Source organism: Erpetoichthys calabaricus, chromosome 7 (assembly GCF_900747795.2).
Source record: "Erpetoichthys calabaricus chromosome 7, fErpCal1.3, whole genome shotgun sequence".
Classification (NCBI taxonomy): Eukaryota; Metazoa; Chordata; class Cladistia; order Polypteriformes; family Polypteridae; genus Erpetoichthys; species Erpetoichthys calabaricus.
The window spans coordinates 107,615,462-107,632,364 of record NC_041400.2 but is presented as its reverse complement, the minus strand read 5'-3'; the positions used below and the strand labels follow the sequence as shown (position 1 = coordinate 107,632,364).

Sequence of the window (16,903 nt, the reverse complement as noted above, 5' to 3'; positions counted from 1 at the left end):
ACTATTGTGTATAATTTTATTAAACGGCTTTTCACAAAAGTGACATTACTTTTCTGGTCATATTATTGTACAAGCTCATAAAAGATTAACACTGTTTCCCTACGACTTCTCAGAAAGCAATTTTATAAATCAAACAATGAAAATCTTTCATTGGTAGTAAAAAGCGGTTTTCTCTAAAGACGCTAGTGAGTGGCACTAGGAGATTAGTTTTGCTTTAACATTTTAAAAGGATGTGCAACATAATTGTTTAACCTTGCTGCATATTTTATATAGTCAACCTCGCTGATTGAATCTATTGGCAGGGTTTATAGCCAGTTTGGCTCCCACCATTAAATGTTCAATATGTGTTACTGTCAGTAGAGTTATTTCTTGGTCAATGGTGGTGGGTGGCGTAACAGAACAGCAGCTGGTGATAAATGGGAGTAAAGGTGTTAAGCATTTATTACCCTGCTACAGTGTAACTGTAAAGCACAGAACAGTACTCTCTGTGTGCTGGTGCTCTGTGGGATATTTACTACTTCAAATAAGCGTGACTTATGACTAGAAAAGGTCTCAAGCTGCTAATTTATATGCAACAATTAGATTGTGAAATATTCTGTATGAGGAGGCAGCAGTTCAAAAGGTTGAGAAAGTGCTTCAGATAAGAAAATGTATTGAAATGAGCAGTTTGGAAGTAATCTTACTCACCCTGCTGAGAGATTGGGACCTGGCTACAAGAACGACTAACAGACCAACTGACATGAGGCTGAAGGGCAACAGCAGGCCGTATAGACGTGATGGAAGGCCGAACAGTGGGAAGGAAATTTGTGAGCGTTTCTGGTATAGCTAGGATGGTAATATGTAAACTTAACCGAGGCAGAGTGTCATCCTTTAATGTGGAATTTTTAATATAAAGACCAAAACAATTTTTGTTTTCCAGCCATATTTATCATTTTCTGTAATTAAAATGTAAACTGTACTCATTTTAAAGCTTTAACTTTGATGATTACCCAAAATGATGTTTAAACATTTATTGTATAAAACCGTTAAGTAAATTGAAATACTAAGTGTTTAGTGCATGTAGTGTAGAGCACTTGTAAATGAATAGCGTTTATCCTTTCAAGTGTATATCTTGATTATATAGAAAGGCAAGCTTTTTGTCCAAATTAGAAGCGTAGAGCTCAAGGGCTGCCTGTTTATGCAGCACAAGAATAAATATCGGCATGGCAGGAATGAAGAAGAAAATTGGAAGTTGCTCTCTCTCGCTCTCTCTCTCTATTGCTTTCTTAAACGATCTATTTCATCAAAGATGTTAGGCTGCTGTCATACTCATTTCAGAGTTCAAATACAGTGTGCGGCACCTCTGAACTTAATTAAGTACTGAGAGGTAATGAATTGGAATTTTTTGCTTAGCACTATTTTTCTTCAGAGCATACAAACCTATAAATTTAGCAAAGCTGTCAAAAGGAAATATCTACCCTAACTGTGAAGTGGAGGAAAACAGATGCCACTTATTCAATAAACTAATATCCATACTGAAGAAAAATGTTGCCTGGATACCTCAGAGTCGAAGTCAGTTTGAGTGTTTGTCAATATGAAACTTTATGGTCCTGAAGTGAGAATAAAATTTAGCTGAACAAGGAAATCAGCTGGTCTGCATATTTGGAAGTGACGGCTACACGCTGAGTTGCTGCCAATCCTATATCTTCAACTTCCCAAATATAATTTTATTGCAAATGTATGCAGTTGTACTTTAATAGGTGTATAGATTATAAAGATACATTGTGGTTCTTTAAAGAAGGGCCTCCACCCTCGGAAGACAATTTTATTTGTTTTGCTTTTATTTACACAAAGCTAGATATTAAAGCTATACGTATATATTTTTAATATTTCTACTGTACATCGCATGATCATGATATCATGTTGTTTCACAATATACAAAATTAAAAATAATTATTACCCAATTTATTTTGTGGCCTCCATCCACATAATACCAAAAGTGCGTTCAATACATCTGTTTTATGAACCGCTGTATTCCAACGTGGAGTCACAGGTAGGTGGGTCAATCCCAGCAGGACTGGATGTAAGGAAGAAAGTCAACCCCAGATGGTGGCACTAGTGTAGTACTGGATGTTAGTGATCTTTTAAAAATATTAATTAGTTATGAGCAGACATTGGCTTTTAATTTTTGTCATTATTATAAGTTTTATCAATAAAAAATCAATCTATCAAAGTTTTATTGTCATATATTTAGAGAACAGTATACAAGTATATTTGCGTGCATACCATGCAGAATGCAAACATTGACTTATTGACAATACATGGTACAATTAGCAGTACTGTTATGCAACAATACAGAGCAATAAATAAGAGAGAGGGCAAAATACTGTGCGGTAGCTAACAACATACAGTATAGCCTGGAGTGCTGAAAAATGAAATAGTATAGGGCATTAAAAAAAGTGACCAGTGTTGTTAAGTGAGGAGTTGTAATCACCGTAGCATCTTAGGAATTAACAGTGAAGTGACAATTCTGGGATTCAGTAATAATAATAAGAAGAAGAAAGTGCAGAGTAGGAAAACTAAAATGGTGCACACAATAAATGTCACACAGATAAATGACAGTTCCTGGACCGGACAGTATAGTAAGTGACATTGTAAGATAATGTAGTGCAAAATATAGTCAACTAAGTAAATGATTATGTAACACTCTTTATTCAGTTAGCAGAAAACTTATAAAGTGCATTAGAAATGCATGATTTTTTTGGAAAACATCAGGGTAAGTCGTGAATCTATCAAGGTTCATTTTGCTCAGAGCTCATATTACACATGAGTTTCTTGCTTTATGTTTGTTTCAAATTAAGAATACAAATTCTTGTTAAAAGTATCCTTTGATGTGAAAAATATTATAAATGTATTTGAGTTCTTAGGTCTTGAAGAACAAAATCATAGGATGATGTATTCTTGTCTTTGTCTACAACATACTATAGCTTTGAATTTTTCTTTGGTCACCTTTTTGTGTTTTGAAAGCATTCCAGAATTTATCATTACTCTAGCACAAGTTCTTGTACCATTTGTTACCATTATTTGATTAGGACATAAAGTAATAAATGTATATTTATGAATGAGTCTTAGTGTTGTACATATGTGATGGGGTGAAGTGGACTAATCTTAATGAGCGAGGATAATAATCAGGGCTGCAGTGTACAATGATGGGACTGCAGGGTCTTGTAGACTTTGAATACTTTGACTTGTAACATTCCTGTAGAAATCAAATCTTCCAGGTTAGGGACTGGTCAATGTCCAGCCCTAGCCTTTTCTTTTGGGGATCTACTGTACAACACCATTAGTTTTCATTTTACCCAATATGTTGCTAAATATATGTTAGAGTTATGGGTCAGAAGGTGCGTGTTCAGGCTTTGTTTCTTTTTGTTCTTAGGGAGAACAAGCCTGGAATCACCTGTCTGAGGAGTTCAAATTGGGAACAAATGGTGGTGTATACCCCAGAGGGCAATCTGATTCAGTAATAAAATATTTAAATACTACGCTTGCTGCCTAGACTGCATATGGGCCTTTCTGCAATAGTAAAGTAAAAAAAAAAAAATCTATCTATCTATCTATCTATCTATCTATCTATCTATCTATCTATCTATCTATCTATCTATCTATCTATCTATCTATCTATGCACATTATTTAAAATAATGCATAATTCTGTAAATATAAATAAAATAAAACTAGTACAGAGACTGATACTTTAAAATAAATTTAATGATTTATTGCATACCCCAAAAACAAAAATAATGTAGTTTAAATGATACATTTTCAAAGGAATATAAAATTTCATTAGATTACAGAATGACCCATATGATTTGTGTTTTTGAGTGTTCATTTTTTTTAATGTATATTTTATATTTTGCCATGGTCTTTTTAAACATCTAATGGACACCTTCAGAGATGTGTAATGTGTAGGAGACAGTAATCAGAATTAAAATGTTTAAGTTGTTGTGGTAAGCCAATGATGTGCAATGCGATTACAAAGATTAAAATAAGTAAGAAATGTAATGCATGGATAAACTGCTTCTGGTATTATTATGTAATATAACTAAAATGACTAGTTTCTGTAGTTTAAAAATCATTTAAAATATCTGATATATGCTAAGCAGAATGTTTTCTTAATATGTTAGCATGCAAACTAACTTTAGTTGTTTGCTAATGTAATAATAAATAGTGGCCTCTATTATTAAACAGTTCCAGAATGTGCTCTAAATGTTCTCTTTATATTAGGGGTCCCCAACTGCAGTCCTGGGGGGCTGCAGTGGCTGCAGGTTTTCATCCTAACCCTTTTCCTAATTAGTGACCTGTTTTTGCTGCTAATTAACTTCTTTTGAATTAATTTTAATTGACTTGCTCTTGAAGACTCAGACCTCTTAATTGTTTCTTTTTCCTTAATTAGCCGCCAAACAATAATGAGATACAAAATGAGCCAAAATAACTGGTGTCCATCATACAATATCTGAAAATAAAGAAAGAGGAAGGTCTTAGGAATGTTGATCTGCTCAGGTCCACAAAACATTTTAACAGTGCTCTTAGAAAAGAGAAAATCAACAATTTCAAAAATGTATGCTACTGCACAATGAAAGCAGCAACAGGCCCTGAAATTAAAGTATGGGTTTAATTAACAACAAGACTCAGCACCTGATTAAGCAATTCGTTGGAGTGAAATTGGTGGGAGTTTGAGGCCCTGACTTAGTTGGTTTTCTGTTGGCTCACTCACTTCACATTTCATTACTGTTTGGGTGCCATTTAAGAAAAAAATGAAGCAATTCAGAGGAACGATAAAGAAATTCAGGGGAACAAATCTTAAAAAACAAGTCAATTTAAATGAAAGGAAAAGGAGTTAAATAGCAGCAAAAACTGGTTACTAATTAAGAAAAAGGTTAGAATGAAAACCTGCAGCCACTGCATCTATCCAGGACCAGAGTTGGAGACCATTGTATTATATGATTAAGTGAACATGCAACATTGCATCAAAGTTAACAAAATGCTACAGTAAGTAAACAAAGATAACACAAAAAGGAGTAGAATTTGTATCGTAGATCAGCATGGTAAATGGCAATGCTGCCTTTTTTTAATGTCATGTTTGAGATGCATTGGTCATGTCCATTATGAGATGCATTTGCTGGCCAAGGGTACACAGTAACAATACAAGAAAGCAGTGAACTATGAAAATAGATAGCCAGGTACGAGAACAACAGAACATTAAACATTTCATTAGTAAATTTTCTTTTTTCATGCCACATATTATTTTGGTACAATTTAAATGTTATCTACAGGGTTTTTGTGGGGCTTTGCTTGGGAAATTACTAAATAATCAACAACCTCCATTTTCTATTAACTTCAGAAATGCACACAAAAGACAACTAAATGTTTAGAAAAGAGAACACAGTAACAAGATCACAAGCTCTGTCCTTCTTTTGTTTGGCGAATCAATTTTCAAATGAAAGCTAACATTACAGCTGCAACGTTTCGCTCATTTTTCTGGAAACCTCCCGAACTTGCATGCAAAAATCAAAATTAGAAAAACAATTTATTCACTTTCCACAAAACTGGAACAACATGACTACACAACTTTCTATTGACAGCAGTGCAGAAGCAATCCTCCATTTTAATGGACAAGCATTCATGCAGCACGTTGCTTATATTCATTTGTTTGGTTGTGCTGAACCTCATCCTTCAGAAACACCAAATTTGTGCCATTTACTTGGCAGAAGAGAACTTTTTAAAAATTTTATTTAAGTTTTAAAAACCAGAACATTATAATGCAATGCTACTCAATCAAGCAAATAATAATGTAACAGATAGGACAGTTTGAACACAAAGAAGAAAAACAACAAAGCAAAACAAAATTTAACTCCCCACCCAAGAGAAAGAAAGAAAGATAAGATAAGAACACAAGCTAAGATAACAGAGATACAAGCCAAAAAAAAAAACACAAGTACTGTTTTTTTAAAATATGATAAAACAATTAATAATATGAGAGTCAGTCATAGGCCCAGCATGTTTATGCTAAGATAATATTAATGAATTCTTGCAATGTTTTATCAAAGCTTTTGACATGTCTTCCGAGAAATATTTACATGTTTTTCTAATTTGGGATAATATACAATGCTGCTTACCCTCTGAGTTATTGAGGGTGGGTTGGGATTCTTCCCATTGAACAAGATAAGTCTGCATGCTAGTAGGGTGTAGTAGGACATTACAATCAATTTCTCCCTATACACGTTAATGCCATCCTGGAGCACACCCAATATCACCAATAATAAATTAGGAGTGATTGTAACACCAAGATGTTTGACTAAAAAGTTGTTAATTTAGTGTATTCCCAGAACATGTGGCCTAGTGAAAGCCCAGTCCGTCACAGGGCTCATTTATGCACATACAGAACTGTCACTCGTGCAGGGAGAATTTATAATGCACAGTTAGCTTATTTTTTTTGGTTGTGTTCCTGGGAAAAACCCACATAGACATTGGTAGAATGAGGAAACTCCAAACAGACAGCAATCAGAAGCAGGATTTGAACCCAAAACTCCTGTGCTATGAGATAGCAGAACTACCATCTGTGCTACTGAGAGATGTTTCAGTGCTCTGAATAATTGTAATTAGAAAAAGCATAAACACTTTTAAAACTGGAACACATTTGGTGACGTATTAGTGTTTTTACTGTATAGTCACCACAACGGGATAATTTAGAACTTCAAAAATAAAGCCATAAGGAAGATATAGACTGAGTATTTTGAATATGTAAGGAAAGAAGCAGCTCCAAATTAATGAGGGAATGTGGGGAGCATAAGGCATGGATTTCAGACAGCAGTAGAGAGCGTGAGAGAGAAAGACATAATATCCGCAACATTCAGACAGACATAGAAAATATGAGAAGGAACAGACACTGCATTATGCTGTACAAACCAATCAAAATGGTAGGCTGATCTGAAGTAGGATAAAGTGATAAAAATAATAGAGTGGCTATCATTAATCTTATTTTAAAATATACACTGTGGTGAAGAAAGACATGGGGAAGGCCCAAAAATGTTGGGGTGCCAGCCGGGTCACCCCTTTAAATATGTTCTTATAAACACAAAAGAAAACAGGAGCATGATGACCTAAGATAATTGAAATAAATAAGCAAGGCTACCTCCAAGCAAGTACTATTGCTCAGCAGAGTAAGTCTGGTATGGCCGAGCTCTGCCCTGCGGTATGCTCAAGTGCAATTGAGACACCTCCTTCTGGAGACTGTCGGCTTTTATAGGACCAACCAGAAGGAACAAAGTTGGTTTCCTTCTTAGGGAGTATTCTCAGCGCTGTGGGTGAGAAGAAAGACAATACTGCTAACAACAGCGTCCCGGAGTGGAAGTACATACTTTCGACAAGTCTGGAAGGTGATCCCCAGACACGTGCGTGACAACAATTATTATTTTACCAGTAATGGCGCACTGCACGATAATGTGCAGTGAATACACTTGACTTGAGCATTCATAGTTTTCATACTCTTTCTCTGTACATTAAGCATTCGTTTGCTCAGAGGTTGATGTGTTTGCTGCTTCCTGAGCAGCTCTTCTTTTTTCAACCCTAGCGGCCCGCTTCTTCTCTTCTTTCGTCGGCATCTTTTCTTGTTAAAACTGATTAAGTCAGTGTTTGTGTTGCAATTACTTAGTACATTTTCTTTAATTTTTTACTTAAGCTGGCTATTAAGTCTTCAATCTGCCACAAGAATAATTTAAGATTTGGAGATATGACGAGGTAGGGGAAGTGACAGCGAAGATGGTAAGGATGAGAACGGCACCCGTATGCATGCACTGCTGGCCACAACCGAGAGTTGATTCTACAATAAAATAAAATAAAAATAAAAGAGGAATAACCTTGGAGGTCAATCATCACAACGAAAGCGGATAGTAGACGTCATGTAGTATATGTGTACCAAATTTCAGGTAAATAGGTTAAACGGTTCACGAGCTAAAGGTGATTTAAAATCCTGGACAGACAAACGAACAGCCACGGTAGCATATCCTCTTTAATAAAATCCGTGTGTGCGTCCAGGTGTCCATGTGTGTGTGTCTTCTGGTGAAGTGCGCATGCGTGGGGCATGGTGCGATGCACGATATTACTGTCAGAGAAAGTCACAGGCGTTTTACGGAAATACAAACCAGTATTACTGCGAGAGGAAATTAAAGGTACACAATACAGTGACGCATATTACAGCCACATACAAGCCAGTATTACTGTCAGAGGAGATTAAAGGCATATTACCGACGCGCACGCCTGTATTACCGCCAAAGAAAATTAAAGATATATTACGGATGTACAAGCCAGTGGACGTACAAGACAGTATTACTGTCACAGAAAATTAAAGACACACAATACATGGTGGCAGCCCACGAAGAACGGTCAGCTCAGCAAATAAACATCAAAAAAAGAAAGGCTAAAAGAAAGAAAAATACGACCAACAAAAAGAATGAGGTCAAAGTCCCTTGCCATTTAATATAGACTGTTCCTACTAATGTTTATGCACTACTGTTCTAGCGCCCGTTATTGTAACGGGCTAAATGACTAGTTATATATAAAGATGGTGTTTCTTATACCAACAGTAGTTCAAAATGATGCACAAATAAATCAAGAGATGTAAGAGAATGAAAATAATAAATAAAAATATACACTCAAAGTTTTAAAGTTAAATGAATATGACAAGTAAGTAACCACCATCAGTGTAGTAATGTAACAACCCTTCATTATCTTTCTCATCATCTTTACACTGAAAGTGAGTGATTAGGGAAATAGAAAAAGTACAACTTGCATTACGACTCTTAAACCCGGTAACAAATTTAAACCTACATACTGCTGAAGACACTTTTGAAGAGTAATCATATCCACCTAAACATGTAATGTAATGATATCATAGATGCAGAATCTACCTCAGTTATTTCCATGTGGAGCTGTATTCTCACTATAAGCAAGATGGAAACTGTAATTATTTTCCATATTCCCTGCACCCAACAATTTACTTTACCTGCTTAAAGCAGTACAGATCTATAGGTAGTCGAACTGGCCATGACAGAAATTGGCTCTGGATAGGATGTTTCCCCATTGCATGGCATCATAACTCACACCCCCCACTAATTCATACAAGGCCTCACTCATCTGTGGAATGTAGGAGGAAAACTCCCAGGTCAGAAGATCTCACACAGACACTGGTAGAATATGTCAACTGCATATAGTGACTGAGCTAGGAATTGAAGCTGGACTTTGCTATCCCATCATTTCACCCCAGCCTTTGTATATTCCTTAGCCTGAAAAAAGTTTGGTAATCTTTGCTAGTCAAACAATTAGATTGCTGGTAGAAAAGAGTCAAACAGGAACTGTATAACAGATGTCATCTAGGTGTGGATGTATGAAATTAACCAATGTCTCCACCATATAATCAAACTGTATTTTATAAGCTGATGTGTGTTTAAGATAAATGGCATTGTGCTCTGCTTAATGCCAAATAGCGAGAAGATTTTAGGATATGCTGATGGAGCAAAATTATTCCAGTCATAGCCAACAGAAACTGATGGAAAATCTAAGGATAATTATAATCTCTATGAGTAACATGTATATTTTTTGGTTAATAGTCAATTAGAGAATGTTATGTCAAGATACTTGACATTGATGGTAAAAATGTTTTCCCAAATAAAAAATTTCAAATATTCGATTTATCAGCAAAGGAGTTCGGGGCTAAAATGGGAGCTTCAAGTTTGTATCCTGCAGTGTCTTAGAAACAAAAACATAACAGGAATTGTGAAGCTAGTTTTGTGGGAATGCACAAACTCTTCAAGGCATTTTCTACTACCCCTATAAAAGTAACTGTTGAACAGGTTTGCTCTTATTGAATAAGTGATCTTTGTTAGTTATGTAGTCACACTCCCCTATCTATATAGGGAGGGAAACACATCATTGTGCAAGTTTATATTCTTGCTTCCAACTTTTATTTAAATAAGTGATAACTTCAGTGTAATGCCTTTGTATTCTGCTTGATAGGTTATTTGCGAACCCAACAATACATATATTTTTGGGTGCTACAAGACTAAGTAGCTGATTTGAGTGTAAAAAGACTGGCAGTTCACTTTGTAGTAATTATAGTGATACTGTAACCTTTTAGAATATTCTGTTTGAGATAATGGACTTGCAAAGAGATGACGCACCACGCAGGGTTGGTTCCGGCCCCTTTGTCTGATGCTGCAAGAATGTGTTCCAGTCTTCACCAACCCTGAACTGGGTAAAGCTCGTTTGAGAATGTTATGCTATTTAAAAAAGAATAATTATTGTAATATGAGATTGCTAAAGAAACGTGTGATTTATTGTTCCATTAAATCATGAATTTGCTTTGAAAGTGACTGGAAAAACTGGTGGGTATACCCACAACTGCTGCCTTTGGGCACACTTCATTCAAACCCTATGCCTCTTGTTATATTGTTGTACAGCCATTACTGATGCTGTATTTCTAAGCACGCGGCAGCAGTGAGCTAAAGAAGAATAATTGTCACTTGACGGCAGTTTAATATGTCATTAGGAAAATGGTTTTCAACACCTGTGCACTAGTTATAAACCACAGAGCTCATCACTATCATGGCTTTATTGTTAAGCAGAATCATCAGCAGGCTAAAGTTGACTAGGTTTTATTTAGTATCTTATTAGGATGATATCTACAGTATGTATAAAGTAGCCAGTAAATTAATAACAGATAAGTGGTAATGGCCTTGTTTATTATTACTGGAGTATTGATTTTCCTTTTCCGTAATGTAGGGCTAGGCGCATTTATGGGAGCCTCGATGTTAATTTCGCCCCACATAGATGGCTTCGTCATTAGTTATTTGTATCAGATTAAAACAACGTAATTTTCTCTAAAGGCTTCAGTGGGAGTGCAGGACCTGTCTTGAAGCTGGTATCCACTTACAATTTAATGTTTTTCATTTAACAGTGCTTTTAATCTCAGCTGTCCTAAGAGAACATTGTGTACATGAGACTATGTACAGAAAAGGCTACTTGGCCTTAATGATCTTTTATTTATTTATTTTTTTAATTTAAGAGAAGTCTACCCCTTTTAGGGCCTGTGATGACATGCCAAATTGTTATTATGTCATTTGCTCAAGGTTAAGCTAACCATTTCTCCAAATACAAACCCATTTAACATCAATACTCATCATATAGTTATTATCAGCATGCATATTTCTTCTTCATTGCCTGTTATTTTCTTTTTGATGGTATAGTTGTTCACCTACAGTGCCGCAGAAGTTTTCACATTTTATTATTGTACAAAATTGAGTCAAAGTGGATTTAATTTGGCTTTCTTGACACTGAACAACAGAAAAAAACTTTTTAATCTCAAAGTGAAAACAGATATCTGCACAGTGGTCTAAATTAAGTACAAATATAAAATGCAAAATAATTGATTGCATAAGTAATTGTATCCCCATGACGGTCTTGATGAGTCTATCAGTCAACCACAATTGTGCCTGTGCCAAAGAAATCTGCTGTTTCCTCCCTGAATGACTATCAGCTCATTGCGTTAACCTCCTTGGTGAGGAGGTGTCTGGAGAAACTGGCCATGGTCCATATTAGCCATAACATCCCTGCTACCCTGGATCCACTACAGGATGCTGCCATCTCCCTCAGCCTGCACACTGCTCTAGAACATCTGGAAAGGAAAGTCACCTACATATGTCAGGATGCTGTTCATTGACTATAGCTCTGCCTTCAATACCATTGTGCACACCAGCCTGGTTATAAAGCTCAGACACCTTGGTCTGAGCAGTACCATCTGTGGCGAAGTGTTTGACGTCCTGACAAATTCACTCCAGTCAGTGAGGATTGGTAAACAATAACAATAACAATGCCCCCCTCCCCCATCCAAACAGTTGGCAACTTCAGGTTGCTGGGTGTCCAGATCGCCAACTGCCTTTCGTGTTCAGTCAACACCACCTATATACTCAAAAAGGCTGAGCAAAAGCTCTTTTTTTAGAGGGTGGGATCTAAAACACTTGTGAAATTTTATCGCTATCCTATTAAATGTTTCCTGACCGGATGCATTACGATGTGGTTTGGTAACCTGATCTGCCTGGATTGCAAACTGGTCCAAAGGACTGTCTGTACAGCTTCTAAAATCATTGGGCCTGGCCTTCCTTAGCTTCATACCATCCACTCAACCAAATGTCAGAGGAAAGCTGAATGCATCATCTATGATGAGAGCCACCCAGCTCATCCATTGTTTTCACTTCTGTCTTGTGAGAAGCGGTACTACAGCCTCACCTCTCACTCCACCCACTTCAGGAACAGCTTCTTCCCCCAGGCCTCAAAGTCAATGAACTCCCAGTAACCTGATCCTATCTGCCCTGCTCTTTTGTACTACACCCATCTGCTGGTTTATGAATACTTTTTTTAAGTGTTCTTTCTTTCTTTCTTTCTTTCTTTCTTTCTTTCTTTCTTTCTTTCTTTCTTTCTTATGCTGTTTATGCATTACTAATATACTTATCTTCTTCTTCTTTCGGCTTCTCCCATTAGAGGTTGCCACAGCGGATCATCTTTTTCCGTATCTGTCTGTCCTCTGCATCTTGTTCTGTTATATCCATCATCTACATGTCTCCTCTCTCACCACATCCATAAACCTCCTCTTAGTCCTTCCTCTTTCCTTCCTTACCTGGCAGCTCTATCTATTTACTGTACTCTAATTATTTATACATCACTGCAAAGGTGGCACAAGAATTTCACTATGTTCTTCCAGTACATGAGACAGTAAAGCTATCTAAATTAATACAGTATGTACAAGGTGATTGGAATAGTCCATATATGGCTGTTTTAGGGCTGCAACCAGGCATGGTTTGAGGCACATTCACAAATTCCGTTTTACAATATGATTGAGATTTTTTTCTTTTAATTTAAGCAAATAACATTCCACACAATTAACTCAAAGTTAACAAACTAAAATTCACCCCTAGAGAGAAACACAGGAGAGACCACAACAAGAGCAAATATTTTAAAGCAGCAAGGAAGGAAGAGTATCCTTTTCCCTGATATAGAAGCTTATTCTAAAATGTTATTGATTAGATCCTGCCATATTTAAAAAAAGTTTTGAACAGATCCTCGAAATAAGAATTTAATTTTTTTTCCAATTTCAAATAATATAGAACATCAGTTACCCACTGACTTAAAAGAGCTGGTTTAGGATTCTTCCAGTTAAGCGAGATAAGCCTACGTGGTAGTAGTGAAGTAAAGGCAATTACAGTTTATTTGTCCTTCTCCACTTTAAGCCCATCTGGGAGTACACCAGACACAGCTGTGATTTATAAAGGTAAATTGCATAGAAAGGTGTGTATGTCGGGTTTTATAAGTCAGATTTTTTTTTGGTATGCCTGTTCCTATTTTTTGGCATAAGCATATTTTCCTTGAATCCATGCAAGAGATTTATAAATGAGACCCCTGGACATTAACATTGTTATACTTAATTCACTACGGTGTAACTTTGGCTTTATGCTTGGGGTTGCTGTCTTGCTGGAAAACAAATATTCTCTGGAGGTGCAGATTTTGTACAGAATGCATCAGATTTTCTTGTATTTTGCTGCATTCATTTTTTATTCCAGGGCCTTCTGTAGAGAAGCATCCTCGCAGCACGATGCTGCCATCGCCATAGTTTAAGGTGGGGATGGTGTATTTTTAATATTGTGCAGTGTTTGGCTTATGTCAAACATGCCATTAAGTCTAGTTTTGCTCTCATCTGACCAAAGAACCTTCTTCTAGTTGACTTCAGAGTGTCACTTTTGCCTTCTGCACAACTCACAACTCTAATCAAAATGTCATGTGCGTTTTCTAACAATACCTCTCTTTACTACTCTCCCATAAAGCTGTGACTAGTGAAGCAACTGGACAACAGTTGTTGTCTGGACAGTCTATCCAGTGTTACCACTGTAAGTTATAAATCCTTCAGAATTCTCACAAGTCATGTAGTGGCCTCCTTCCCTAAGCCTTCTTCTTGCACCATTGCCCAGTTTTTGTGGACAGCCTGTCCTAGGCAGACTTCCATCTGAACTAGAATCTTTTAATGGCTGATTTAACTGCACTGCAAGGGATATTCAGCAACTTGGATATTTTCTTGATTCTGCTTGGAGTGTTCTTTTATTTTCACTCTGTAGGTTAGGCCATGATACTCACTCACCACAAGTTGGACCTTGTAAATAAGGAGCACTGATACTACAGTCAGTTGAAGCTCCAGACAGGTGATCTCCATTTAACTAATGTTGTGACTTGTAAAGCCAATTGTCTGGTCATTTAGGTGTGTTAAATTAAAGGGGGTGAATACCGTATATACTCACGTTTAAGTTCTCCTGTGGATAAGTCGGGGCTTGATTTTACCATATAATTTCCAGTATTTTATAAATTTGATCGCATAAATCGAATGTGGAAAACTCACACTATTGATCCAAGAGATTATGATATGCTAACGCCCACCTGAGAGAGTAACCACGGAGCACACTGCCTTTTTTTTTCTATGTATTGTGCCTACGTGACCACACGGTAATACCCAAACTATTCAGAAGCGACATTTGCACTGTTTTGTGTATTTTGTATCTCACGCCTTTATCGTATGAGCATGCCTTATCTACAATGGAGCGTTTGATCAGAAGAACATATGAAGCTGGTTTTAAATTAAAAGTTGTTGAAGTGGTGAAAGAAATTGGTAACTGCGTCAATGCAACAAAATTCAATGTGTCTGAGAACAGGCGTATAAGTCGGGGTCTGATTTTATGATCGATTTTTCGGGCTTCAAAACCCAACTTATATGCGAGTGTATACAGTACTTAAGTGAATGAATATTTTGTGTTTTATAGTTATAATTAATTTAGGCCAATGTACAGAGATCTGTTTTCATTTTAACATCAAAGAATCTCTTTCTGCTGATCAGTGTCCAATAAGCTGAATCAAATATATTGTGATTCTATTTTGTACAACAAAAAATGTGAAAACTTCCAAAGGGTGAATACTTTTTTAGGCACTGTAAATTATATCATTCATTCATTAATTAAATTATTTAAATCTTTCTACAATTATAGCTGTTTAGTAAGATGTACTTTTAAACAATACACTTTAAAGAGGTATGATGAACTATTTAATGTATCAACGTAACATTGGAGCTGTAAAAATACATGCATTTTCAAAATGTTTGGGCTGCTAGGGTGTGTTTGGCAAATCAACACAAAAATCTACAGATGACATTTGCAAAGCCAGGCATGCTGCCTTTTTTTTGTTTGTTTTCACTCCCCAGTATCCACAGCAAGGTTTTTCTGTTCAAATAAGAGTTTTATTGTCCTGCAGTGGTGCCAGGAGCAGCCTCTGATGCAGTGTTCTTTACTCTAAGAAGATGGAAGGCAACCCATTTAATATAGTGTGTAAAAATTTCTTGGTGTGGAGGATAAAAATGAAGGAAGTGTCAGTCTGCACATGCTAAGATCCACTTTTTAGGATGTCCAAAATCCAGTTGCAGAAGGTGGCACCAAGTCCCAGTTTTAGGAAATTGATCGGCATATTTGATGATACAACTGTTTTAAACATTGAGCTAAAGTCTGCCAACAGTACCGTGGCATAGCAATTTTTGTTATGTAGGTGTGCCAGGTTAGTGTGAAGTTCTAAGAATATGGCATCCTCTGTGGACCGATTGTGATGATATGCAAGCTAGAGGTGGTGCAGCCTATCTGGAAAGTGCCCACTGTCAACCTCTTAAAGCATTTTATCATAACAGGAGTGAAGTATTTTCTAGTGTATTATTTTGAGGTTTTTGATGAAATGAAGTCATTTCTATTCCATTACAGTTTATTGGTATAGTCATTTTTTTTAACACCAAACTCAAAGCAGATTTTTGGTAATACAGTAAATGAAGTCGACATACTATAGCATATATTGTATTACCAAATTTCCAAACTGCTTAATATATATCTTCTTGCTGTACATTTTTACTACGCTGGTGAGTAGCACATCTGTATATTTAGTAAGTTACAATTCTATACATCAATCCAGAAATCTATAATAAATGTAATTGGCATAATTGTAAAAAAAAATCACCTCTGTTACCTTTTAAATTGTTCCAGTGATTCAAGAAGGAAACAGTTAACATGTTTGGTAGTTCTGTGCTTTTACAGCATCCTAAGAATTTTAAATGTAAAAAAATGACATTTAGGGTTTTACACTTAAATGTTTACAATCCCATTGTGATGCTGGTCTTCTGTCTTGCCACCTAGGCCTTACCAATGTGGTCACTGCTCTCAGTCATTCTCCCAGCCCTCTGAGCTCCGAAACCATGTGGTTACCCACTCAAGTGACAGACCTTTCAAATGTGGCTACTGTGGTCGTGCCTTTGCTGGAGCCACCACCTTAAACAACCACATCCGCACACACACTGGAGAGAAGCCATTCAAGTAAGTAACAGTGAGTACCAACGCTATGACCAATACTGTTTCATTCACATCTGCTTTGTTTACATATTGTGTTCTGAAATGGGAAACATTACAAAGAAATATATTTGATAAATTAAATTTATCATCAGAATCCCGATTGCATCATTCTCATGTGATATTGCCACCTTAGATCTTGCAATAAAAGAAAAAAATTAAATGTAAGCAATGCCATTTTTTTTTAACAAACTCCAAAGTAAAAAGCATATTTTCCAATAAAGATTGCAGATGGGTGGTCGGAACTCTGATTAATTTTGGAATAATACCGAATGTGCTGATTCATGACCTGTGCTTCAGCCAGCCAATCATCTGAAAACGTTAATAATAGTGCTGATTTGATTGAATTAAAATTCAATGGGGATTTTTTTTTTACTTGGAACAAATTGTGAGCAATGAC

At 36.3% G+C, this 16,903-nt stretch overlaps 1 protein-coding gene across 3 annotated transcripts in view; it reads left to right on the top strand.

Annotated features, from left to right (window-relative positions):
• Positions 1-16,903, top strand: part of prdm6 (PR domain containing 6) — a 122,424-nt gene that overhangs the window by 95,600 nt on the left and 9,921 nt on the right. The window contains exons 7-8 of one of the 3 annotated variants that reach the window (XM_028805244.2): positions 3,416-3,499; positions 16,294-16,470. In XM_028805244.2, coding sequence (XP_028661077.1) covers positions 3,416-3,499; positions 16,294-16,470 — 261 coding nt within the window. Of the gene's footprint in view, positions 1-3,415; positions 3,500-16,293; positions 16,481-16,903 lie in introns of all 3 variants that reach the window. The other 2 variants (XM_051929975.1, XM_028805245.2) reach the window with 2 other exon arrangements.